This window comes from Oryctolagus cuniculus, chromosome 15 (assembly GCF_964237555.1).
Source record: "Oryctolagus cuniculus chromosome 15, mOryCun1.1, whole genome shotgun sequence".
Taxonomy (NCBI): Eukaryota; Metazoa; Chordata; class Mammalia; order Lagomorpha; family Leporidae; genus Oryctolagus; species Oryctolagus cuniculus.
The window spans coordinates 16,437,272-16,464,854 of NC_091446.1; the positions used below are offsets into that span (position 1 = coordinate 16,437,272).

At 40.8% G+C, this 27,583-nt stretch overlaps 1 protein-coding gene across 4 annotated transcripts; it reads left to right on the plus strand.

The window, feature by feature from the left end:
- Positions 1-107: 107 nt before the first annotated feature.
- Positions 108-27,496, plus strand: DCLRE1A (DNA cross-link repair 1A). Of its 4 annotated transcripts, none has more exons than XM_051823653.2 (10): positions 108-370; positions 859-1,856; positions 3,516-5,180; positions 8,252-8,385; positions 9,415-9,533; positions 12,098-12,238; positions 14,461-14,606; positions 15,633-15,787; positions 25,447-25,588; positions 26,932-27,496. In XM_051823653.2, the coding sequence occupies exons 2-10, from the start codon at positions 1,391-1,393 to the stop codon at positions 27,090-27,092; spliced, it is 3,129 nt and encodes a 1,042-aa protein (XP_051679613.2). In that variant the 5' UTR covers positions 108-370; positions 859-1,390; the 3' UTR covers positions 27,093-27,496. The 4 variants fall into 4 exon arrangements, with proteins under 4 accessions (XP_051679613.2, XP_069913291.1, XP_002718799.3 ...); XM_002718753.5 differs by having other exon boundaries at positions 242-379; XM_070057190.1 differs by lacking the exon at positions 859-1,856 and having other exon boundaries at positions 119-370.
- Positions 27,497-27,583: the final 87 nt, after the last annotated feature.

Consider the following 27,583-nt stretch of genomic DNA (forward strand, 5'->3'; position numbering starts at 1 on the left):
TCTTTGGTAGGCATGCGTTCAAATGCCAAAGTCCAAGTAATCGCGATTCCCAGGCACGGAATTATACTCTTCGTCCCGACCCACCCCGCCCTTTCTCGGTCCCCTCGCCGCCGCTAAGCCTGGACATTCAGAGCGCCAGATTCGACATGGAAAAAGCGTCTGGAACAACGTCCTAGATACTCTAAGGGAACATTCCCGCCACCTCCACTTTGGAAACCAGCAGGGGTTAGAGTAAAACATTTGAAAATAGTCCGTAGAGCTAAAGGAGACACTAATGAGAAACTTTTTAAATCCCCCGCCTTTAGATCGCTATCCGCAGATTCGACACAGTTTACGCAGCCGGGAAGCTTTTCCCGCCAAGACGCGAAAGGTAACAGAGGTAGGGATATCCTCAAGGGACAAGGCTTTTTAGGTTGCGGGTGGCTGGCCAGCGCTTTGGCTTGTACATAAACACACTGTTGCCCCCGCGCTGGGAGTGCGGAAAGTGCGGGCGCGAATGGACTGTCAGCCGAGCCGGGAAGGGGGCCCCGGCGGGGAGCGGACGCAGCTGGAGCTGCTCCCCCAGGGCGCGGTGGCAGGTGGGCGGCGGTGTGGGGACTTGGGGGCGTGCCGCTGAGTCTTCGGAAAGCCGGGGCTCTGGCGGCGTTTGTTGGAGCTGTCTGTGCTGAACCTGCCGAGGGCGAAGGTCCCGCTCAGCGGCTTGGCGGCCTCCGACATTCCGAGGAGAAAGCCCCGCCGGGTGGGGGCCGGGGTCTTTGGATCTCATGGCGAGCAGGCTGGCTGCCTTCAGGACAGTCCTCCTCCGGGGAGTCCTCCCCGTGCAGACGCGGCTTCACCTGCGCTCTGTTCACTGTGCAGGGTCTGCTCTTCGCTGCTGGAGAGGAGGAGGGTCCGGGCCGGGAAACTGACGCTGTCAAATACCAGGCCTCTTTGATGTCTGTGTGGCTGATGGGACTAGTAGCTGTTTCGTGTTTGGAACACTTGCGAAGCCAGCTGGACAGGTGTCCACTCGAAAGAGAACTGGCCTTTGCTTCCTCAGTTTTCCAAAGCTCCTAGGATTAAGCTGTTGAACCTGGCGCTTAACTTGCGAAGTCTTGCTGATTCTTTTGAATCAATACCTGGAAAAGGCCTGACTGCCTGAATGAGATAGAGCCACAGTGGGCCACCTCGCAGATGCTACCCCTGGGATAGGTTCCCGTGATTCTATGGTGGTGTAAATGGAACGGCAGTGTTTTCATTCCCAGCGCTGTAGATATCCACGGAGTTAGCGGATACCTTGTTGCCTTGGTTTACTTATCCGCAAAACAACTCCATTGAAAAACTTGGCAACAAGAAATGGACTCTATGTATTAAAGGTTAGTGCTTCTTTAATGATAAAAATCATTTTGCCATGTTGGAAGACGCAACTTTGGAAGAAGAGATCTGGGACTACAAATCTAAAAGAAAACCAAAACCAGTACATCCAAGTGGTTGCTCTGAAAATATTCCAAAATCCAGTGAACAAGCAACAGATGGCAGAAACCAGCCCAAACCAAACAGAAACAAAAAAAGAACCAAAGGAGCTAAAGCAAAGGTGAAAGACCATGAAAGGCACCTTGGAGAGACAGACTGTCAGACTTGCATAGCAGCCAGCCAGGGTTCAGACTGTGGAGATGGGATTCCGCAGTCCCAAGACACACGGGGCACACCACGAAAGCGCTGTAGGACTCGCCCAAACAAGCAAGTGTCCCCAAAGACACGGCCGGTTTACAGTGGACACTGTCCAAATTGCCAGATGCCTTTTTCTTCACTGCTGGGCCAAACCCCCCGGTGGCATGTTTTTGAATGTTTGGATTCTCCTTCCGTTTCTGAAACAGGTAATACAAGAGAAAAAGTAGGGGTCTCCACATGTAGGTTAAAAGGTCTGCGTTGGGTCAGACACATCAATCCAGTGACCTGAAGAGCGCAAGCAGTGAACAAGCCAAAGGATGAGACCCTGCACCAGTCAGTGGTATGATTGTGAAGTTGCAAACCTGAGACGGTTTAAGTGCATTTTATTATTTCATAAAAATTTATAAACATAATTGTTTTCATAAAGGTTAATTGAACTCTTACTGTGTTAGGTATTTTCCTCTGACAATGACCATAATAAGGTAGGTGGTTTTTTTAATTTTGTAGATGAGGATTCTTAAAGTTAAGTAAATTGCCCAGTTTATTTACTTTTGTGGAATTATATAGAAAATTACAAATGTAGTCTGGTTTCTAAATACGGTTGTGTTGTAATCATCATGCTACTGTGCAGGAAGAGAAGTTAGGAAGGAAACATAGTTGATTAAGATTCTTTTTTTTTTTTTTTTTTTGGACAGGCAGAGTTAGACAGTGAGAGAGAGAGAGAAAGGTCTTCCCTCCGTTGGTTCGCCCCCCAAATGGCCTCTACGACCAGTGCGCTGTGCCGAGCCAAAGCCAGGAGCCAGGTGCTTCTCCTGGTCTCCCATGGGGTGCAGGGCCCAAGCACTTGGGCCATCCTCCACTGCACTCCTGGGCCACAGCAGAGAGCTGGCCTGGAAGAGGGGCAACCGGGACAGAATCCGGTGCCCTGACCAGGACTAGAACCCTGGGTGCTGGCACCGCAGGCGGAGGATTAACCTAGTGAGCCTTGGTGCCGGCCTGTTGATTAAGATTCTAATGCAAATGCATTGATATGTTTTCATTGTCTTTAACAATGTATAATAAATGTTGAATTTCACAAGTATCCTACTTGGAATATGTGGAGATTGGATTGTAATTTGCATATTTTAAACATCTCAATTTTGTAAAAAATTTGAAAAACAATCTAAAAGAGTATTTGATTTTTTAAAAAAAAAATTTACTTATTTATTTGAGAGGTAGAGTTTCAGACAGAGAGAGAGACAGAAAGGTCTTCCATCCGCTTGCTCACTCCCCAAATGGCCACAACGGCTGGAGCTAGGAACTTCTGGGTCTCCCACATGGGTGCAGGGGCCCAAGCACTTGAGCTGTCTTCTGCTTTCTCAGGCCATAGCAGAGAGCTGGATCCAAAATGGAGTAGCCAGGGTATGAACTGGCACCCATGTGGGATGCCGGTGCCACAGGCAGAGGCTTAGCCTGTGCCACAGTGCCGGCACCCAGGTGTTTGATTTTAAAATAAGTATCTCTTGCAAAACCAGGTTAGATCAAGGGTTGGTATTTTTTTTAAAACTTATTTGAAAGAGAGGTCTCTGGTTCAGTCCCCCCTCCCCCACCACCTGAAATGCCCACCACAGCCAGGGACTCAAACCCAGGCATTCCAGCATGGAACGTGGTCATCCCCAGTGGCATCATGACAGCTGTGCCAAATGCTGCTGGTCCGTCTCCCTCGACAAGTGTTGGTATTTGATGATGATCTTGATCGTGCAGTTAAAAATAACTATTGTCATGAAGCCTCAAAGTAGGACGTGTGGTTTTCTACCTGTAGGCTAATTTATAGTGCTGATGTTGTCAAAGCTTATGCTATACTTTTTCTCTTTTAAAATTTTCAGAGTGTCCTGATGGTCTTCTGTGTACCTCAACCATTCCTTCCCATTACAAGAGATACACTCACCTCCTGCTTGCCCAGAGTAGGGCTGGTAATAGTCCACCCAGCAGCCCAGTGTGTGAGTCAGGTGGTAGCTTCAGTGAGACTAATTCAGGCTTGCTTTGTTCTCTTGAGGAAAAATGCTCTCTGTATCAGAAACAAACTGGGAACTTAAAAAATGTTCCAAATGATCCCTTGTTAATGACAGAATGTCTAAAAAAATCTCATTCTCCTACTGAAACTGATAAAAAGATCTCTTCTACAAATTCTCAAATGTCCCAACAAGTGCTGCAATTTACAGATGCAGTTAAGAAAGACGAATTGGTAGGAGCTGCTTTGCCTCTTGCCGATGAGATGTTGAGCAGCCAAAGCAACTCAAAACATATAAACTTGTCATTGCCAGAAAATGACGTTAGCAACTGTGAAATCTCCTATTCTCCACTTCAGAGTGAGGAAGACACTTCTGATACGGATGAAAAGCTGGATGATTCACAGCAGGATCTGTTTTGTACTGAGAGCTCTAAAGATGGCAGCCTAGAGGACGATGGCAACTCTACTCCATTTGAAAAACTCCATGGGTCCTCACTGCAGGACCAAGAGGACAGCGTCCACGAAGCAAATAGCTTCTTAACCCAGGACAAGTACAATGAAGAATTGTACAGGTCCAGTGCTCTAAATAATTTGTCTCAGCTTATCCCCCAAAATGAGAGTATTATTTCATATGATGAGTCAGCAAGTAATGATCCTTATTCTCTGCTGTTTCCACCTGCATTAACAGAGGCGTCTGCTGCCTCTAATTATCAGGCCCCTAAAACAAAACTGGGTAAGCCAGAATTTCACTCATCTCAAAGGGATAAACAGAAAGAGCGGATTGAAGAGTCAGCTGTTCACAATCAAGCTTCCCTTCCAGCACTTACGAGCGAAGTCACTTTGCATCCAAGTCGAAGTCAAAGGAGAGCGTTATCGGGTGAGAACCTCAGTGCTAAGAACAATGCGAATTCAGCATGTTCCTGCAGGAAGACGTTAGACAATATGCCAGGTGGTGGTAAAGTCACAGTTTTAAATAGAGAAAGAATTCCTAGCACACCTCCTGCCACCGAGTCTTTGAAAATATTGCCCTCTGGTCCTAAGTGTGATTCAAGACAGCCTTCTACTAAGGTAATGAAGCAAACGGATATAGGTGTGTATTTTGGACTACCACCCAAAAGAAAAGAAGAGAAATCGCCGAAGAAAAGTGCGTTAGAAGGGGTGGACTTAAATCAAGCTCAAAGTCCTAATGCAAAGAGGTCCCGGCAGTGCAAGAGGAAAGCAGAAAAATCTTTAAGTGATTTAGAATTTGATGCAAAGAATGTAAATGAGAGTCAGCTCTCTGTGGAGATTCCTATTGAGAGGTCACAGCGTCAGAGAAAGCGACATAAGAAGTCAAATTCGCTACAGGAAGAAGTACATCAGAAGAGGTCAGATCACCTTGCTAGTAATCCACTATCCAGAACAGTCGATTTAAGTGAAGACCAAGTCTTCGTAAGATCTGCTTATGGTGGGCTACAAAGAAGAAACTCAAAAATCTCAGAGTCATCTGATGCAAGAGAATTAAGAAAAAGGACTTGCCCATTCTATAAGAAAATACCTGGTAAGTTGAACTATCTGCTCAGTGTAACAAAAGACAACTTTTTAACATTATGGTCATTGATCCTGGTGTGTATGACACAATTTGTATCGTATGTATTTTTTTTTAAAGATTTATTTATTTTACTTGAAAGAGTTACACAGAGAGAGAAGGAGAGGCAGAAAGAGAGAGAGAGAGAGTCTTCTATCCACTGGTTCACTCCCCAATTGGCCGCAACGGCTGGAGCTGCGCCACTCCGAAGCCAGGAACAAGGAGCTTCTTCCAGGTCTCCCATGTGGGTGCAGGGGCCCAAGGACTTGGGTTATCTTCTACTGATTTCCCAGGCCAGAGCAGGGAGCTGGATCAGAAGTGGAGCAGCTGGGACTTGTATCGATGCCCATGTGGGATGCCGGCAGCAGCTTTACCTGCTAAGCCACAGCGCTGGCCCAGATGTCAAAATTTTTTTACACCAAACTAATTTTTTTTTTTGACAGGCAGGGTGGACAGTGAGAGAGACAGAGAGAAAGGTCTTCCTTTACCGTTGATTCACCCTCCAATGGCCGCTGCGGCGGGCGCACTGCACTGATCCGAAGCCAGGAGCCAGGTGCCTCTCCCAGTCTCCCATGCAGGTGCAGGGCCCAAGCACTTGGGCCATCCTCCACTGCACTCCCGGGCCACAGCAGAGAGCTGGACTGGAAGAGGGGCAACCGGGACTAGAACCCGGTGTGCTGGTGCCACAGGCGGAGGATTAGCCTATTGAGCCTCGGCGCTGGCCAAAACTAATTAAAAAAAAAAAAAAAAGTATTTATTTTGAAAGATTTACAGAGAGAAAGGGATGAGAGACAGAGATCCTCCATCTGTTAGTTCACTCCTCAAATGGCTGCAATGGTAGGGGCTGAGCCAGCCCAAAGCTAGGAGCTTCATCCAGGTCTCCTGCATGAGTGGCAGGGACTTAAACACTTGACCCATCCTCTGTTGCCCTTCCCAGGCCACTAGCAGCCAGGAAAGGAACCGGTGTCCATTGTGGGTGCCAGAGTCTGAAGCACCAGCTTTACCTGCTAAGCCACAATGCTAAACTTATCTTTTAACTCCATCTCCTACAAACTTTTTGAAGCATGCTCTAGGTTTTTTAGTGGTTTTTTTTTTTTGGTTGAATTTTTTTACTCCATTCAATTCATGAAATTTTTATTAAACATATTCTGTGTACAAGTTACCATACTAGGTAGGAAGATATTACAGATTATAGAAAGATTAGTAGGAAAGCAGTAGGGATTCAGTTGCATGCAGAAGAAGGGGAGGCATCTGTAGCTATTTAAAAAAGAAAAAGGCAGTGTCTAAGCTCTTGTGAGAAAGTACCAAATACTCATATCTTCAAAGAGAGAAATATGTGTATTTATTTATGTATATGTGCAGATATATGTGTACATATAAATTCCAAACATTTTAAATCATATTAGAACTTGGTTTTTGTATTTTCAGAAGATTATAATTTCTTACGCCTACACAGATGAGTTGGTAGAAAAATGTGTCATGAATTGAATTGAATTTTGAAAAATTCAGTAACTTCTGAAAAAATATAGAGCAAAAATATACTTGGTTTCAGAAAGATTTTGAAAAAATGTTTTATTAATGTTCTAGATCTATACTTTGTTCAGATTTTTTGTGTAGACAGTAGCATTTATATGTCATTACATCAGTTTTGTTTTTAATAATTATTTCTATTTTTTTCATTTAAAGAAAAAAAATCTACTCATTTGAAAGGCAGAATTAGAGAAGGAGAGAGAGCTTCTATCCACTGCGTTGCTCCCCAAAGGGCTGTAATGGCCAGGGTTGGACTAGGCCAAAGCCAGGAACCTGGAACTCCATCCAGTTCTCCCACGTGGGTAGAGGGGCCCAAGCACCTGAGCCATCTCTTTCTTTCTGTCTTTCTGTCTTTCTCAGGCAGAGTTAGACAGAGAGACAGAGGCCATTTGGTTTACCCCCCAAATGGCCGGTGCGCTGCGCCAGTCCGAAGCCAGGAGCCAGGTGCTTCTTCCTTTTCTCCCATGCGGGTGCAGGACCCAAGGACTTGGGCCATCCTCCACTGCACTCCCGGGCCACAGCAGAGAGCTGGCCTGGAAGAGAAGCAACCGGGACAGAATCCGGCACCCCAACCGGGACTAGAAACCAGGGTGCCGGTGCCACAGGTGGAGAATTAGCCTAGTGAGCCATCTGGCCCTGAGCCATCTTTTCTGCTTTCCCAGGTGCATTAGCAGGGAGCTGGATCAGAAGTGGAACAGCTGAGATTCAAATCAGCACTCATATGGGGTGCTGTCATTGTAGGCATTGGCTTAACTTGTTACACCACATTGCCAGTCCCTTGATTAATTTTCTATACTTTAAATGAGCCTAAAACTAATATGCCATGTGTTGATAACCTCAGTAGACCTGTGAAATTCTGCTTACCAGCAGTCAGCACCCCTATTTCCTGGGCGCATTTTAGAATAGAATTTATTGGCCTTTTTTTCATTATTGCTCCTTTAGTGGGATGCCATAGAAGTTTTCTCTTGTCCCCAGCCCCATACCCATACCTACTTCCACACTGCCATGAAGTTCAAAGACCATAGGTATCTTTTATTATTCTGTGGCTTTTGGAGGACCAGAGACTTTTATAATATTTAAGGTTTTTTTGGTCCTCAACCACTTTTTGCCCACATAAAAGCATATGCATGGTTGTCCCCATTGGGAATTCATGTTTTTGAAGAAAGTTAGCCTTTTTGCTGTTTTGCATAAATAAAGAATTTTAGCTGCCTGGCGTGTGTCATGAAGGTATTAACTAAACAAGCAATTGATTTGTAGCATTAGGATTTTGATTTTTTTTTGGGGTGGGGGAGAGTGCAGTTATTTACAAACACAAAAATCTCTGGGGTTATTTAGTAGAAATATGACTTGTTCCCATTTCTGGTATAACTTTTTGCTAAATTTATGTGTGATGCATTTTTAAATACATTAGCGTTAAATTGGAAATGAGATATAAAGGTGATAGAGGGCTCATTATGATCAAATTGATACCTTGTTGGTGCTCACTCGACCTGCTCTGTTGCTGTCTGTTGCAGGAACTGGCTTCACGGTGGATGCCTTTCGGTATGGCATGATTGAAGGCTGCTCCGCCTATTTTCTCACACATTTCCATTCTGATCATTATGCGGGGTTGTCTAAAAACTCCACATTTCCAGTTTATTGCACTGAGGTAAGTTTTAGTGTTCTAAATAAGGACTTTGTACATCAGGGCAGATTTGTAAGCAATTTGCTTAAAAGGAAACAAAAACTGTAAGATCTGTCATTCTACTAGAAAAGATAGGAGATTCCACACTGAGGTTCTAAAATGAGTTGATGTCAGTTTTTAAGAAACACGTTTTATTTCAAGGAAAAAATTGGTATACAAAACAAAAACAAAAACAAAAAACAAACCTCAAATGCATTCTGTAGACATTCTTTGAGTGCTAAATAGATACACATGGCAAAATGCCTGACTTCTAAGGAGCTTGAAGCCCCCAAGAGAAAGACTCACAAATAACAGCATACCAGGATTGAAGTTTCAGTAGAGAATGAATAGAGTGCCTGGGAACAGAGAGAAGGGAGCGCGTTCCTCTCCTCCAGGCTAAGGTTAGGGGAAGTTTTATAGGGGAAGAGATACTTTGAACTGATTATTCAGAGGTACACATTTTAACCTCTGGAACTCAGGACTTTAGCTAGAATTTGTTTTAATCCTCACGGTGCTCCAGAAGTGTCTTGTTTTTATTAGTGAGGCATCTGAGGTTTGGAGACGTTAAGTGACATCTGCCAAGTCATAACAAGTGGCAGAGCCTGAGTTTGAATGCAGATCCCTCTGACTCGAAATCCAGCAGAGGAAGGAGGAGAAAGCGTTTCAGGTGAGAGTAGAGTTTATGTGAAGAACAGTTAACAAGCCTTTCTAGGCATTTCAGATAATTCAGAATGGTGAGAACTGGAGACAGGGAGTGGCGAGAGAGAAACCCACAGGAATGAGCAGGGGTTTTGTACCACGTGCTGGGAATGATGGACTTTCTCCAGGTGAGGGAGAGCCAGTGACTGTTCAAGCAGGGGGGTGACATGATTGAAGTAAGAAGTTGTTCTGGCGTGGTGGCGGGTTTATGTGAATCTAAGTGGAAAAACAGGGAGATTATTAAGATACTGTAGTTCTAAATTAGACATGAAATAAAAGTGTTTATATCAGCAATAAGCATATCCTGTTTTGCAGATAACTGGCAATTTGTTGAAAAACAAGCTTCATGTGCAAGAACAATATATCCATACGTTGCCAATGGACACTGAATGTGTAGTGAATGGTGTGAAAGTTGTTTTGCTTGATGCCAATCAGTAAGTATTAAAAGTTATCTTAATAGTAGCTCATTCTTTAAATGTTCACAAGGAAAACACACTGGCATGGTTATGTAACAACTTTTTGATTAAAATTAACATGTTTGATATTTCTTACAACTTGAGTAAAACATTTCTATTTTTGAAAAAAAAGTTCTCAGCCTGCGCTGTGGCATAGTAGGTTAAGCTTCTGCCTGCAGAGCCAGCATCCCATATAGGCTCCAGTTCGAGTCCTGGCTGCTCCACTTCTGATCCAGCTCCCTGCTGTGGCCTGGGAAAGCAGTAGAAGATGGCCCAAGTCCTTGGGCCCCTGCACCCACATGAGAAACCTGGAAGAGGCTCCTGGCTTCAGATTGTTCCAGCTCTGGCCATTGCGGCCATTTGGGGAGTGAACCAGAGGATGGAAGACCTCTCTCTCTCTCTCTCTTTGTAACTCTGCTTCTCAAATAATAAATAAATCTTTAAAAATAAAGTTCCCAAATGTAGAATCAGAAATTAAATCTAGATAGCTTCTTAATGTTATCTAACCCATTTTTATCCAGTTTAAATTGCTACATTTGACGTATGATATTCGATCTTATTACTTTAAAAACACTTTAGCATAGTGCTGCTAATCTTCACAAGATCACCATTTGGTATTTTATTTATATACGTTAACAGCTTGTATTCCATTTAATTCCGAGAATTGCTCGCGCGCATTCTTGTGCACACACACACTCACACAAACACACACACACTCAAACCAAGAAATCGTTCAGGCTTTAGCTATTTAAGATCTGGGAGATTTTTTTTTTCTTGCATATGATACTGTTAAAATTGGGCTTGGGCTGCTCAGGCTGAACAACCAATTCACCAGAGATCAGAGTTGAGGCTAGCATTTGGGAGAGAAGCAGAGAACTTCAGTCTCAAAAGGGCTTTTCCCAGTTTGTAAATTAGCGGGAGGACTTTTTTTTTTCTTTTAAGATTTATTTATTTGAAAGTCAGAGTTATACAGAGAGAAGGAGAGGCAGAGAGAGAGAGAGGTCTTCCATCCACTGGTTCACTCCCCAGAGGGCTGCAACGGCCGGAGCTACGCCGATCCGAAGCCAGGAACCAGGAGCTTCTTCCTGGTCTCCCATATGAGTGCAGGGGCCCAGGGACTTGGGCCATCTTCTACTGCTTTCCCAGGCCATAGCAGAGAGCTGGATTGGAAGTGGAGCAGCCAGGACTCAAACTGGTGCCCATATGGGATGCCAGCACTGCAGGTGGCGGCTTTACCTGCTACACTACAGCGCCAGCCCCACTGGAGGACTTTTGAAGGGAGCAGAAAGGGGCAGTAAAGGGAGAGTCAGAACCAAGGGAAGCAAGGGATAGGGCTGGCTGCATGCGGGGCTCCAGCCAGGCGAGAAGGGGCTGGGTAGGGTCACAGCGGGTACTTGAGCTTGCAGGCACAGATCTAGTCCTCTGGCCATGCTGACTGGAGTGAGCCAGATCACTGCAGCTTCAGCTGCCTCACTCAAGGCTGCTTTCTGGAATTCTCAGGCAAGCACTGTTTGTTTATTGAACTGAACAGACATTTTAATTAGTCACAAGATGAGCAGTTAGCTTTTTGTTAATTAGAATGTGAAAGGGAAAGGAAGATGTATTCATTATGTTTACAGAAATGGGTTCCATTTTTTTCTTTTTTTTTTTTTTAATGTAAGTACTCAATGACGCCAAAATGCAGTTGTCAACTGTGCTTCTCCCTGTTTTCATAGAATGTCAGTCTCCTGTACCAAAGAGATTGCAGATGTTTAAAGAAAAATGTGAGACTAAATCTAGGTTTCCTAAAATCCAGACCAATGCTATTTAGGTTGCCTTTAAGTTTTTGCATGCTATTTTTTTTCTTACCTCTCAGCTTGAGTGCTGATTAATGTTTTATTAATTTGAGAGACCAAGAAACAGAGATCTTCCATCAACTTGTTTACTCGTGCAAATGCCCACAAGAGCCAGGGGCCAGACTAGAGGCCACAGCTGGGAACTAGGATCTCGGTTCAAGTCTCCCTTTGGGTTGTAGGAACCCAATCATGTGAGCCATCACCTGCTGCTCCCCAGGCTCTATATTAGCATAAAGCTGGAGTCAGGAGCCAGAGCCAATGTCAAACCCAGGTATTTCTACACAGGATGTGGTCATAACTGACGGGCCGAATGCCTTCCCTGAGTTCTGATTTCTTTAAGTCAACTTGATTGAGGAATTCAGTATAGATCAGGTAGTTAGCATAACCTATTTGATCAAGTTAGTACCACAGAGCCATGCCTCAAGCATACAAAACAGTGTTTGTATTGCACAGTGTTTGTATTGCAGGGGCTTAGCTTGGAATTCCAATTTCCCAGGAGCCAGCCAAGTGCTAGTCCTGAAAGCAGGCTTTCTTGCGAATATATTAGTTTGAGCAACCCAGAATTGCTAAGTGTAAATTTCCTCAAAGTATTATATTTTGTCTGTAGTTCAATGCTGTGTTGCGATGGTCACCTGACGAAGTATGCTAACTTGTTGATTTAAGTGCTCTGTGTTAAGAATATTCCTTTAAAAAACTGTTTGTGTCCAGCTGTCCAGGTGCCGCCATGATCCTTTTTCATCTTCCTAATGGTACTGTCATGTTGCACACTGGAGACTTCCGGGCAAACCCCAGCATGGAACGTTCTCTTCTTGCGGGCCAGAAAGTCCACGTGCTGTACTTGGACACCACGTAAGAGAGCCTTTGGAGGCTTCCATTTCTTAGGACAGCGCTGGCTGTGTATTTCATGAATAATTTGAGTGTTTGTGTGGGTCATCTAAATGATGGCTTATCGCCTCTTTTTACTTTAAGGCTATTTATCAGAAAGATGCTATTTTAAAAAATCCTTGCTTAAGGGAAAATTTGTTATTATATGACTTAATTGACTACAGTTCAATTATTTTGCCATTTATTTTTGAAAGTACATTTATATAAGAATCTTATTACTGGCCAGTGCCACGGCTCAATAGGCTAATCCTCCACCTAGCGGCGCCGGCACACCGGGTTCTAGTCCCGGTCGGGGCGCCAGATTCTTTCCCGATTGCCCCTCTTCCAGGCCAGCTCTCTGCTGTGGCCAGGGAGTGCAGTGGAGGATGGCCCAGGTGCTTGGGCCCTGCACCGCATGGGAGACCAGGAGAAGCACCCGGCTCCTGCCTTCGGATCAGCGCGGTGCGCTGGCTGCAGCGCACCAGCCATGGCGGCCATTGGAGGGTGAACCAACGGCAAAAGGAAGACCTTTCTCTCTGTCTCTCTCTCTCACTATCCACTCTGCCTGTCAAAAAAAAAAAAAAAAAAAAAAAAGAATCTTATTACTGACATAAGGAAGAAGAATTTGAAGGACAGCCTTCTTTAGGAAAGCAGCCATTTAGATTAACTGTTCAAAGTTATCTGTGTAGCTATTAAATATAATTGTGAAGAGAAAACAGAGGCCAGAATTTGATTCTGATTCTCAGTATTTAAAATTAATTTTGTTCTTTTCTCAGAGAGGTAATATGTAAATAATAACTTTGAATTCCGAAGTACTATCAATATTATGACATAAGCTATCATATTATAGTGTTATATATATTTCTTTGCGACTTTATTGTCATAATTGACAGATAAAAGATGTATGCATTTACATTAAATTATATATATAATATACATTAAAATACCTTATCAATTTGTTAGAGATAATTATATTAACTATTTCAACTTGTTTCAAGAAGTAGCTTTGGTGGGTTGGCTTTTCCACATCTAGTTTTCTCACACTATGTCTAATTTTTCTGTTCTTTTATATATAATTTAAGTAGTAAATTATGTAACAATAAGTTAAAAAAAACTACCTTGCTACTTGATACTCTTCTACATGCAATTCTGAATTTCTTTGTGGATTTTTATAAGTTAAAAGACTAAGTTTTTTCTTCTTTCCTGGTGGTTAACTATCAAAAACAATTTTCAAAATTGGGAAAAATGTTTCTTTGGTATTTGTAGTTTATTATTTCTTTTTTTTAAGATTTATTTATTTATTTATTTGAAAGGCAGGGATACAGAGAGAAAGAGGAGAAACAGATTTTCCATCCACCAGTTCACTCCCCAAATAGCCACAATGTCTGGGACTGAACCAGGCCAAAGCCAGCAGCTAGGATCTTCTTCCGGGTCTCCCATGTAGATGCAAGGGCCCAAGGACTTGGACCATCTTCTGCTGCTTTCCCAGGTGCATTAGCAGGGAACTAGATTGGAAGTAGAGCATCCAAGACTTGAATCCGCACCCATAAGGGATGCCAGTGCTGCAGACGGCAGCTTAACTTGCTGGGCCACAGCACCAGCCCCAGTTTACTAGTTTTTTTTTATTGAAGAACTGCTTACTTTTCATTCCAAGTGTATACAGATAGTAGTTTAGGCTTAATTTTTCACTATGTGTGTCAAGTCAGACCTTATTGGATATGTTGTATTCCTGTATCTGTAAGAAGAGACTGTATCAACCATGTATTAATTGTTTGATCTAAAACCACTTTATTAAATTCATGTTTAGTTTCAATAGTTTAATTCTTCCTAAAGCAGAACTCTTTAGTCCAAATATAATTGCTATCAATATTTTCTGTGATAGTGACTGAGGTTATAATTCATAACTGAAATAGCTATCTGGCTAGAAACAGTCTTGGAAGAAACAGGTCTTCAGATTGCAGTTTTTTAAATTGAGGTTAATGAAATGAAAAATTTATATGAAAGCTTATAATTCCATCACAAGTTAGCAATAACTGGTAATAACTATTTTAACCTCAGGCAGTAAGATAAAAGATAGCTGTCATGGTTTTAACATATTATATCGCCATTGTATGGGACTTGCTAAAGCTTATTTTTCTAAAATAGGATCCAATTTAAGACTATGGCTTTTTAGTTGTTCTTTTAATAAGTACGTTTCCATATTTCAGGTATTGCAGCCCAGAATATACCTTTCCATCTCAGCAAGAGGTTATCCAGTTCGCCATCAACACTGCCTTTGAGGCTGTAACGCTGAACCCACGTGCTCTCGTTGTCTGTGGCACCTATTCTATTGGAAAAGAGAAAGTCTTCCTAGGTGGGTGATAGCTGTATCTAATTTACATTAATATATTATACAGTTCAGATTCTTTTTTCATAAAGCCCTTTCAGTCTCTGTGGTTGCACTTGGCATTTATTTCCTGAAATGATTCAATGTTACTTTTAAAGCTGAAGGAAAATTTAAAAGTTTGAATCATGTAAACTTCGAAAGACTTAACTTAATGGGAAAATCGTAAGCATGTGTATCTTAACCTTTGTATCTATAAGATGTTTATAGCACAAATATCCATGTTCCATTATTTTTAAATAAACTTTAACAAATGGTTAATGCATAGTTAGTTATAGTGCTGTATTCTTTGAGGATAAGCATTTAATTATTTTAAACAACAGTTTTAATTTTTGTTGGTAAATGACCTCTGGGTGTGTAACTGCAGATTGCCTGGGCAGTGTTATACTGTGTTTTCACAAGCTTTCCCTTTCTTCCTAAATGTTTTCATATTGTGTTAAACATTAAGATACAAGTTGAACGTCTGTAATCTGAAAATCTGCAATCCAGAATGTTCCAGAACCTGAAACTTAGTGTTGTTTAGGTAATCAAAGTATTTTGGGTTTCAGAGCATTTGGGATTTTGAATTTTCAAACTAGAGATTTCAACTGGTAAAGTCTTTGCAAATATTCCAAAATCTAAAACACTCAAACTTGAAACACTGCTGCTCCAGGCATTCTGGATAAGGGATGCTCAACCTGAAAGAAGTGAAAGTGTCAGGATTTTAAGTTTCCCAAATCAGTTCTTCCCTTTCACCACCCCTTTCTAAATATCTTTTGAAGTTTTCAAATAATAAGTAACAAGGCTTTAAAAATAAATTATTTGACTTTCCCACAATTTATTTTATCCAGTCAACCTACAGAATTGTTCAGCCTTTTTAATATATCATTAAAATGTGAATGTTTTGAATTTATTTCTATTTTGTAAATTCTTATTTTAAAAATTAACTCAGTTGTGGTTTTATTATTTTTTCACAAGCTGTCATTTTACTGTTTTTAACATTTTCCTTTCCCTCAGCCATTGCTGACGTTTTAGGTTCAAAAGTGGGTATGTCCCAAGAGAAATATAAAACATTACGGTGCCTCAATATACCGGAAATTAATTCCCTCATCACTACAGATATGTGCAATTCATTGGTTCACCTTCTCCCAATGATGCAAATTAACTTCAAGGTAAGCATCCAAATGCTGTGTCTTCTGAGACAAACTCGAAAAGAATGTGATGATTGTGTACTCTGAAGTTTTACAGAAATGAACAGACGATAGCAATTAACAGCAGAAAAGGATATACAGATTTATTAATTGCCCAGAGGACGATCACAGGAGTGTGGTTACCCAGTGAGAACCACGTGCCTTTACACTGTTCCTCACAGCGGAGAGGGGGAAGGGAAGTGTGACAATTTTGAGGTGAGGTTCATGATTTTGGGTGATAAATGGGCCAAATACTCATACAATAGTGAATGATTCAGTTTGGGAATTGAATGGACCTGGGGACAGAGAATAGCTTGTGACAAAATCCAATTGTGGTTATATTCTTTAATCTTCCTTCCTGCAGAATGAGTTTAGCTAGCGAAAGCTCTGAACGGACCAAAGGTAATTCTTTGGTGCGTTTGGTCTTTAAGTAGATAAAGCAGCACCACAGTGAAGTCTTTTCCAGCATCTGCTCCTCTCCTGAGGTCTTTAATTTAAAACAATCAGCATACCAAGGTGCGGTATTTTGGGGTATTGTTTTCTGAGCCCGAATAATTGTAAACTGCAGTCCCATTTTACATTCATTTACCTTAGAGGAACACAATTACAGTAGAGTTACACCTATAGTAAAATTTTCCCTAAAAAATCTTTTAAAGGGAATTGTAAGTGCTTTTAGTTTGTCTGTATGTGCAATGGCATAGTGTGATTTTTGTGCCCACCAGGAATTTAAGAACTAGAGAACTAGTGTTTCTGTATAGAAAGGAGCAAAAATAGAAAGGAATGTACCTGTCTGGTTATTGAAACCTCGTGGCTTTAAGACAGTTTTCCAGTTCTTTCTAGGTGAATGGGGAAATGAGTAGAAGACTCTCTGGAGGTCTTACTTTTCTTCAGGTCTATTCTGTTCTGTGTTAGCATTTCTAAAACATTGACATATTGAAAACTGAGAGAATTAAATAAAATAGTGAAAGTGTATCCTGAGAAAAAGTTCTAGTATTCATTCCAAGGGATATATTTGCTATGTGTTCATGATATAATTTATATTGAATTTTTTGAAATAATTCAGGATGCTGACTCCTGTGTCTGTCTTATAAATAATAATCCACGTTGTATAAAGACAATTAATGTTTTAGGTCTTTCCCTTGAGTAAGGAAATTCTCTGTGGTATAACTGCTCCTTTGTTTGTGAGATTAAGGTAACATTTTTGTGGCTTATTTTCATGAGTATGTAATTCATAAAAATTTTAGGAATAACCAAGGTATAATTTTGTCCATTGTTGTTTAAGCTAGCTTTGCAAATCTATTTTAAATTTGAGAGGCATCCAATTTCTCTGGAGACTAATGAGACGCCAGTTAATCCTAACAATGAAAACTGCTATCCAGAGGAGGGTATACCTTCTTTTATTATTTTTAGTTTGCGGTTTTATTTCCCACTAACTTCGTTTATTCCAGCTGAACAAGTTATTGGGGTGGAGGAGTCAGGGTATTATATAAATGAGAGGCATAAAGAACTTTCAAGAAAGAGTGTCCAGAAGTACTATACGCTCCAGAGAGATCAAATAAGAAGAGAATGACAATTAGAACTTCTTTGATGACCCACACCAACACTGAGTGAAGTGATGTCAGAGGGCAAAGACTTGGGGAATGAACGAAAAGCTAGTTCACCAAGGAAGATGCTCAAATGGCCAATAAGCATGTGAAGAGACTCAGAGTTGTTAGCTATCAGGAAACTGTAATCCAAAGCCAGTAAGATGTGGTTAGCCAGAAGTCGCCACAGAATGGCTACAATAAAGACAGACAGCAACAATCCGTGAGCATATGGAGAACTTGGGAGCCTCATTCTTGGCTGGTGAGACTGGAAAATGGTACAGCTGCTTTAGAAAACAGCCTAGTAATTCCTAAAAGTTGAATGTGGAGTGACCCTGTGACCCAGCCATTCTAGTCCTGTAGACCCAAGAGAACTGAAAATATAGGTGCACACAAAAACTTCTACAGGAAAAATCCATAGCAGTATTATCTAAAATAGCCAGAAGATAGAAATAATCCAAATGCTCATCAAATTATCAATGAATAAATAAAATCTCTTCTCTCTATTAAATGAAATATGGTTTAGACACTGTGAGTGGACCTTGAGGTCATCATGCCAGGTGGAAGAAGCCAGGTACAAAAGGCTACATATTTTATGACTTCATTTGTCTGAAATGTCCAGAATGCTGAACTCCGTAAAGATAGAAAATAGACGAGTGGTTGCCAGCTCTTAAAGAAGAGTCCTAGGGAGTGAATGCCAGTAGGTGTAGGGTTTCTTTTAGTAGCAGTGTAAATGTTCCAGAATTAGTGTGGTGTTACCTCAACTTTGCGAATATACTAAAAACTTTTAAATTATGAAGTTGAATAAAAAAGAGTGAGTTTTCTGCTTTGCAGAACAGAAAGGAGAAGAGTGAATAGGAAGTGAGAAGTGGAGACAGGAAGCAGAGCTTGGCCAAGAAGCGGATCCAGATATGCTGATGGCAGAGGGAGGTGCAGAAAGGGAGCTGCTGTAGTCATAGGGGTGAAGATTTTTATCTTGTGAGAGGTAAGGAGCAATTAGATGAGGTAAAGTTGATCTAGTAATGTTTCTGAGCAAGATCTGAAGTGCAGGCAGGGAAACTGACTCATCAGCCTGGCACGGGAATCAGTTCCCTCACCGCCTGCAGCTTTGCAGACTGGTTTCTGCTACCCGAGGCCTTTTAAAGATCATATATTTACAAATTCAAACTTAACAAAAATTAAAATTTCTAGATAGCTATAAATTCAGATTGCTTTTAGTGAATAAAATGTTTGAATTTCTTTAAGGCTTATATCCTTGAAAAGGGAGTGATCTGGAGTTATTAAGCCTATTAAATTTTTTGTTGTTATCTTGAGAGAGAGAGAATTCCCAATAGCTGATTCACTCCCCCAGGTGCTGGCAAGGAGCTGGGAATTTAATCCAGGTCATCTGTGTGGGTGGCAGTTACCCATCACTTGGTCCATTGCCACTGCCTCACAGAGTCTGCATCAGCAGGACACTGGACTCTGAGTTGAGCCAGGACTAGAACCTAGGCGCTCTGATGTAGGATATGGGTGTCCCAAGTAACATTTTAGCCACTCTGCCAAATACCTTCCTCGAGTATATTTTCAATACTCATTACATCTGCATTTATCACTTCTAAGATTTTATACTAAAAAATGAGTCCTTTGTGAAAAGATAACCCTGAAGGCCCCTATGAGCTGATGGTGTCATAGATAACAAGAGTTAGAACAAGTTAAGAAATAGCAGTTGGAGGTGGGCGTTATGGTGCAATGAGTTAAGCTGCTGCTTGGAACTCCCACATCCCATATCAGAGTGGAAGCAGTGGGTGATGGCTCAAGTTTTAAGTTCCTGCCACCCGTGTGGGAGACCTGGTTGAAGTTCCTGGCTCCTGGCTTCAGCCTGGCCCAGTCTGGGCTGTTGTGGCCATTTGGAGAATAAATCAGCAGACGGAAGATTGCTGTCTTACTCTGTGTGTGTGTGTGTGTGTGTGTGTGTGTGTGTCATTCTGCCTTTCAAATAAATAAATAATTTATTAAAAGTAGGTGGTTTCTATTAAAAAAAAGACCCAGAAGCTGGGGGTTTATTGCCCTCTAAGTGGAGATTTATTTACTGTAAGCTTCCAGAAGGTGGAGACTGTATCCCCTCTCCCCTTCTGACAGTAGCACCTGATGTAATTCTGGGACAGATATTTCCTGGAATTGCCTTCAGTAGTTCTGCCCCTTCCTCCATTAAATTGACCATGTCATGGTAACATTTTAAAAAGATCCTGTATTCTCAAAACACAGGCCAGAAGTTGATCGTTACCATGCTATATTTTAGTTAGTAATTATAGCCAATTTTGTGCCAGCCAGAATTGTTTTGTTGCAACAGAGGTGATGACTTTTTGTGAAGAGGTAAACTTAAAACCAGTTTACAGGATGTGCAAGGCATGCTTGAAAACCCATGAAACACTGTCAGTAGTACCATTCCTGCTGTCTGGTTCACCAGCATCATTTTTTCTAGATCTGAGAAGAATGTCGTCAGTGTTTTGATTGGTATCCCCATTGAATCTGTAAATTGCTTTTGGAAGAATGGACATATTGATGATGTTGATTTTTCCAATCCATGAACATAGAAGATTTTTCCATCTTTTTTGTCTCTTCTTCTTTTTCTTTCTTTAATATTTTGTAATTCTCATTGTAGAAATCTTTTACATTCTTGGTTAAATTTATTCCAAGGTATTTGTTTTTATTGTAGCTGTTGTGAATGGGATTGATCTTAGAAGTTCAATCTCAGCCTTGGCGTTGTCTGTTTATACAAAGGCTATTGATATTTTTTCTCTAATTTTAATTATTTTTCTCCTACTAGTTTTGGGTTTGGTTTGCTGTTTTTCTAGATCCTTGAGATGTATTGATAGGTCATTTATTTCATGCCTTTCCAATTTCTTGATGAAGGCACCAATTGCTACAAACTTTCCTCTTAACACTGCTTCTGCTGAATCCCATAAGTTTTGATATGTTGTATTGTTGTCTCCATTTGTTTCTAGAAGTTTTTTGATTACTCTTTTGATTTCTTCTATGACCCACTGTTCATTCAGGAACATGTTGTTCAATCTCCATGTGTTTGCGTGTGTTCTAGAGTTTCCTGAGTTGCTGATTTCCAGCTTCATTGCATTGTGTTCAGAGAAGATGTGTGGTGTGATTTCAATTTTTTTGAATTTCCTAAGACTTGCTTTATGGCCCAGTATGTGGTCAACCCTAGAGAAAGTTCTGTGTACTCCCAAGAAGAATGTTTATTTTGCAACTGTAGGATGAAAAGTTCTGTAGATATCTGTTAGATCCATTTGTTCTATAGTGTTGATTAAATCTGCTGCTTCCTTACTGATTTTCTGTCTGATTGATCTATCCATTGCTTAAAGTGGGGTATTGAAGTCCCCCTTTACTATTGTATTTGAGTCTATCTCTCCTGTTAGATCCTTTAACATTTCTTTTAAATAGCCAGGTGCCCTGTAATTAGGTACATATATGTTTATAATAGTTATATCTTCCTGTTGAATTGATCCCTTAATCATTACATAGTACCCCTCTTTGTCTCTTTTAGCAAGTTTTTTTATTAAAGTCTATCTTCTCTGAAATTAGGGTGGCTACACTAGATCTTTTTTGGTTTCTGTTGGCATGGAACATCTTTTTCTATCCTTTCAGTCTGCATGCATCTTTGTTGGTGAGATGTGTTTCTTGTAGGCAGCAAATAGATGGGTGTTGTTTTTAATCTATTCAGCTAGTCTGTGTCTTTTAACTGGAGGCCATTTACATTCAAGGTGTCTATTAATAAGTAACAACTTTGCCCTGTCTTTTTTCCAAAAATATTCCTATGTTTTACTTTGAATTTCCTTTGAACTTTCACTGGGAGATTTTCTTTCTTCACCTTCTTTCATAGTGATGCCTATGTTTCTGTGTTTCTGTTTGCAGCACATCCTTAGGCATCTTTTGTAGGGCCAGACGGGTGATGGCAAAGTCTTTCAATTTCTGTTTGTTATGGAAGGTCTTTATTTCACCTTCATTCATAAATGAGAGCTTTACAAGGTAAAGTATTCTGGATTGACAGTTCTTTCTCTTAAGACTTGGACTTTATCTCACCATTCTCTCCCAGCCTGTAGGGTTTCTGATGAGAAGTCCGCTGTGAGTCTAATTGGAGATCCTCTGAAAGTAATCTGGTGTTTCGCTCATGCACATTTTAGAATTTTTTCTTTATGTTTTACTGTGGTGAGTTTAATTGTGATGTGTTGTAGTTAAGATCTTTTCTGGTCATGTCTATTCGGGGGTCTATGTGCTTCTTGTACTTGGATGTTCCTTTCTTTCTCCAAATTAGGGAAGTTTTCTGTTATTATTTCACTAAAAAGGTCTTCTAATCCTTTCTCTTTTTCCATGCCTTCAGGAACACCTAGAACCTGTATGATGGGTTGCTTGGTAGTATCCTGTAGATTCTCAACAGTGTTTTTTAGTTTTCTAATTTTCTCTTCTTGTTTTTGGTCTGACTGTATAATTTCCTGTGCTTTGTCTTCTAAGTCAGATATCTTTCTTCTGCTTTACTGATACTGTTAAGGCTTTCCACTGCATTTTGTATTTGTTCTATTGAATTCTTCATTTCATTTTGATTTCTATTTAAGATCTCATTTTCATGGGAGAAATTTTCTTTCATGGCATGTACGAATTTCAGTAGTTTGTACATTTGTGCTTCTGATTACTTCTATGTAATCCTATGATCAACTTTTTGAATTCCATTTCTGGCATTTCTTCAATTTCATCATCTTCATAATCTAGTATTAAAGTATGTGATCCTTTGGGGGTGTCATGTTGTCTTCCTTATTCTTGTTTCTTGAATTGGTGTGTTTGTTATTCGGCATTTGTGGAAATACTCATTGGTTTCTTCTTTGCCTTTTCCGCTGTGGTGGCTTTTGTCTTTGTACTCTACCTCTGTAGATAAGTGGAGTTTCTGCATTCAGTGAGTATCTGGAGGTGTGTGGTGGGTGTGGCCAGGGAGTTTTGTTCAGTTCTCCTGGGTTCAGGGCATGTCTAAGGTGACACACCCAGGTTTGACATGGTAAATCTTTTTTTTTTTTTTTTTTTTAATCAGAAGGGAGGTTTTTTTCTGCTCAGCTGAGCTCCTTTCTTCAAAGGAGACCTATGCCTGAGTGCTAGCCCCAGTGCATATAATATTCGTCTGCTCTACCCCAAGGACCACACAAAGGATCTGTGCAGTCCTCAGGGTGAGCTCAGATTCCCCAGCAGTGTCCCTCACCAGGTAACCAGGATGCCCTGAGCGTGTGAACTCCCCCACAGTGACTGCCCACAGTCCCAGCCACACTGTGAGTCCTCCCACACAGCCTCAGTTTTTTTCACAGTCCCGGCACACAGGCCTCCCACAGTCATAAGCACTCAGCTCCCTGTTAGTTCTCCCCATCAGAGTGAGGAATCTCCACTTGCTGGTTGCTGCGTGCAGAAATGAGCTGGCTCAGCTGTTAGGTGTGTCCAAAATGGCGACTGCTCTTTCGGCTTGTTACAGGACACCGTTGTAAGGTGATCAGGGAGAAAGAAATGTGTTCCTCCTTTCCTTTTTCCTCCTCAAGTTTGGCAGATACGCTATACCCCATGGGGCTCCAAGCTGGGTTCCCTCTAGGCTCTTCCTGCAGCTTTATTGCCAGTGGCTTGGGCTGCTGCAGTCTGGTCTCACCTCACACTTCAATGCTGGTGGGGAGGGTCGTGGCTGCTGGGGTCCTGAGTTGTGGGCATCTGTGCCCTCCATGTAGGTTCACTGTGTCCCTCTAATTTGCATAGAGTTCCCTCTGCTGTTTTCTCCCTAACTCTTCTCTGAGATTGTACTTTTCTCTGCACTTTTTTTTTTTTAAAGATTTATTTATTTATTTGAAAGTCAGAGTTACACAGAGAGAGAAGGAGAGGCAGAGAGAGGGAGGTATTCCATCTGCTGGTTCAGTCTCCAGTTAGCTATAACAGCTGGAGCTGTGCAGATTTGAAGCCAGGAGCCAGAGCTTCTTCCAGGTCTCCCGTGGAGGTTCAGGGGCCCAAGGACTTGGGCCATCTTCCACTGCTTTCCCAGGCCATAGCAGAGAACTGGATCAGAAGTGGAGCAGCCGGGACTTACATCCACATGGGATGCCGGCACTGCAGGCGGTGGCTTTACCCATTATGCCACAGCGCCAGCCCCTCTGCACTTTTTTTAAGCTATCTTCTCTTAGACTAGAGCAGTAAGCTCCCTCCCTACTCTGCCATCTTGTAACTGTCTCCTAAACCATTCTTAATAAATTTCCTCAGGAAGGTAGTTCTCAAATTATGATTTATGGATTACTGGTGACTGTTGACAGGCTTTTATGCAGGCCTGGTTTATGTGATAGCATCCTAAATTTTTATGATACCAGCCTGTGCCACATGATGTTTTTGTGGTAACTTTTCCTCAGAAAAGGCAAAAATTTGTTCTCCTTTAATTCTATGTTTTTGCAGAGACAAACAGGTATGGTGACATGCTGACATTTTGATTCTCAGTTTTAGTATTATACTTACTCTAAAACTCAGTTTCTTACTATTTCCTGTCTTTGTGAGGACAAGAGTAGGAACAATAGCAATTAAGCAAATAACTAAACAAATAACATTACATTAGTGAGGTCCTAGAGTGACCAAGGCAAAAACTTTAAAATTTGCAGTACCAGAGAAGTTATAATGGAAACTTAGTTATTTAAATTTTCTTTGGTAGGCATGGTAGTTGGTAAAAACAAAAACAAAAACAAAAAATAAAAAAACCTGTTTTATGGTAGCTATTCTTCTATTTCACTTCAGATTAAATAAAATGTTACCTGTAATATGAAAGAAACCAAAGGATTTTTATCAGTTTATCAGTGGAATGAATTTTATTGTTAAAGCCTTTAAAACTGGATTTTCATCTTAAGACCAAAGAAATTAGTTATTTTATATTCCTGTGACATTTCTTTTTAAAAATATTTACTTATTTATTTATTTGAAAAGCAGAGCAACAGAGAGAGGTGGAGACAGACAGAGACAGAGATCTTTCACTCCCAAAATGGCCACAACAGCCAAATCTGCGGTAGGCTGAAGCCAGGAACCAGCAGCCAGGGACTCCATCTAGGTCTCCCACATAGGTGGCTGGAGCCTAAGTACTTGGGTCATCCTCTGCTGTTTTCCCAGGCACGTTAACTGGAGGAAACTGGATCCAAGGCAGAGCAGCCAGGACTTGAAGTGGCAGTCTAATATGGGATGCCTTTGTGGCAGGTGACAGCAAAACACACTACACCAAAATGCCAGCCTGATCTTGTGTTGTTTTTGTCTTCAGCATTTGTCTTTCAAAGATTGAACTCTGGTCATTTATTTTCTAAGAATTTTATCAAATGTCGTTGTGTATTATGATTTTAGTTTGAGGACGTTCTGTTGCACTCACGATTTATGAAGGGAGCGTATTACTTCCAATTGTTGTAGCATGAAGAGTTTTAAAAGTAATCTTTGTGTGGAAAAGGAGTAAACACAAGAGAATGCTATTATGCTTTTGTTTAAATGTATACCTCTACTGAGTATAATACCATTCTTATAAAAATTATTTCTGTCTTTCTAGCCATCTCTCAGTCTTTTGTTGGTGGATATTCATGGAGTTAGGTTTGTATGGATGTTTACCAGTGTTAATGTCAGTATCTCTGTAGAGTAGCTTTTGGAGATAGAATATTTTTGGCAACTATCACTTATAATTTTATACATAATTACATATATAATAAGTATTTTATATATTATTATGTATGTGTATATTACATAATTACATTATAATTTTTACACATAACTAGTTGTTTAAAGTCACCTCATTTTTTTTTCCAGACTAAAGTTTATTCAACTTCAAATAAGTAAAGCAGAAAAAAAGTTTTATATTTTTTTTTTAGTGATCCTTTTTCTTTAGAAGTATGGCATGAGATTGTTGCGAGCTAATGTTTAACAAGTGAAAAACTCCCTGTGACTGTGCTAGCGTAATATCGTTAATCATTCCATTTTATTCCACATAACCTATCTCCGTTGACCATTAAATCATATGTTATTTTCATTTCACAGGGATTACAGAGTCATTTGAAGAAGTTTGGTGGGAAATATGATGAGATTTTGGCGTTTCGACCGACGGGATGGACTCATTCTGACAAGCTAACAACTATGGCTGATGTTATTCCCCAGACCAAAGGAAATATTTCAATATATGGTATAATGATTAAAATTTGTCATGCTTAATGTTTATAATGACTTTAAATTCTTTCTGAAATGCTATAAAATTGAGACTCAAGAAAATAGGCACTCAAGAGTAACATCTCCCTGCAGCTCTAATCCTGTCTTGTCCATTGTAAACTGACATAGAGGGATTGACAGTAGGTGGATGTTGACCTGCGCAGGTCATCCATCTGTGTGATCAGTGATAGAGGAAATTCAAGAATTTCCTGGAAGGAGGGGTGCTGTAGTTTCGTGCTAGAAGCCCAGATGACGCTGAGATACCGAGCGCTGGAAGAGGAAGGGCACGATGTGGTGATAACAAGAGGTATAAACCCAGCTAAGCTTTTCTCTCTGAAGAGCTTCACCACGTCCCTGAGTTGGGTTAGTACATGGTTGGTGGCAAAATGTTTACTGCATGGCTGCCGGTGACTCACCCTCAGCCTCGTCTGAAAACCACAGTTTACTCAAAGCAGGGTCTTTCCTCCCTTTTGCTGGGTACCCAATTTTCAATAAAGATACAAAGGGATTATTAGGATTTGGTTTTCTTTTTCTTCTTTATTATTTTTTATATACGCCAGGGTTGTGGACTGGGATCTGCTTACCCATGCTTAAAATTAAGTCTTCTGCTTGTTATTCTTCACATTTTACCCATACTTCTAGATTTTCCTGAACTTCATTACTGAGAGAAGTGTCTAAGAGAAAGAATTTTTTAAAAGAAGAAAATTCTAATTAAACAAGGCTCTGTAAAATGCATGTTACTAAGTATATATGTAGAAAAGTAATAGTTTCTTTTTAAAGATTTCTTTATTTTGCTTGAAAGTCAGAGTTACACAGAGAGAGAAGGAGAGGCAGAGAGAGAGAGAGAGGTCTTCCATCTGCTGGTTCACTCCCCAGTTGCCATAACGGCCAGAGCTAAGCCAATCCGAAGCCAGGAGCCAGGAGCTTCTTCCAGGTCTCTTACGTGGGTGCAGGGGTCCAAGGGCTTGGGCCATCTTCTACTGCTTTCCCAGGCCACAGCAGAGAGCTAGATCAGAAGTGGAGCAGCCAGGACTCGAACCAGCACCCATATGGAATGCTGGCACTGCAGGTGGCGGCTTTACCCACTACGCCACAGTGCCAGCCCCGAGTAATAGTTTTAAACTTCTAAATTTTACGTTATTTTACTTTATAAAAGATGTCAACAGTGTGGTTTCTTTATAAAAGATATCAACATGGTATTTTCTAAAGCACTAAAGAGTTTTTGACAAAAATACTTTGGATTGTTTTTCTCTTTTATGCTTTTGAATTCTTTTATTAGTTTGGTTCTTAGTAGAATATGTCTCTTCTTTGATGTTGCAGGAATTCCTTATAGTGAGCACAGCAGCTTCCTAGAAATGAAACGCTTTGTCCAGTGGCTGAAACCCCAGAAAATCATACCTACCGTAAATGTTGGCACTTGGAAGTCTAGGAGCAGAATGGACAAGTATTTTAAAGAGTGGAAATTGGAAGCTGGATATTGATGATTCCATGGAGGACTCAATTGTAGCTAAGTACTTTAGGTGTGGCTCATTAGTAGTGGTATCTATAGGGATATGAAATAACACTTTATGTGAAAAACCTCATGAAAATCACCATATAGTTTTTATTTTCTCATTTATGTTCGAACAACATGTTCATGGTGCTGAATGCCCCTCATCATCCTCAAAGAACTGAGACTGGGATCTCATTACTACCCATGACGGTGATGCAGCTGTATTCTGCGCAGAGCTGTAAGGGAGGAAGCAAAGGCAAGTTCAGGGACCAAAAGGATTCATGACAATGGATAAACTAGATGGACAGCATAATATATAATTATGTATCTTTAAAATTATAAGATTAAACTTTTATATATACATACTTAAATAAAAGTTAATATGAGCTTTTCTATGGTGGCTTTGGTGTTTTGTTTTCTTTATTTTTTTTAAGAGGGATTTTAGGTACACAGCAGATCTGAGTGGAACAGTCTGTCTCC

Bases quoted from the DNA above. Each gene is read 5' to 3' on its own strand.
- DCLRE1A (XM_051823653.2), top strand. From the start codon at position 1,391: ATGTTGGAAGACGCAACTTTGGAAGAAGAGATCTGGGACTACAAATCT. The intron at 12,239-14,460 runs GTAAGAGAGCCT...TCCATATTTCAG, and splicing joins GTGCTGTACTTGGACACCAC to GTATTGCAGCCCAGAATATA. The intron at 15,788-25,446 runs GTAAGCATCCAA...TTCATTTCACAG, and splicing joins TGATGCAAATTAACTTCAAG to GGATTACAGAGTCATTTGAA.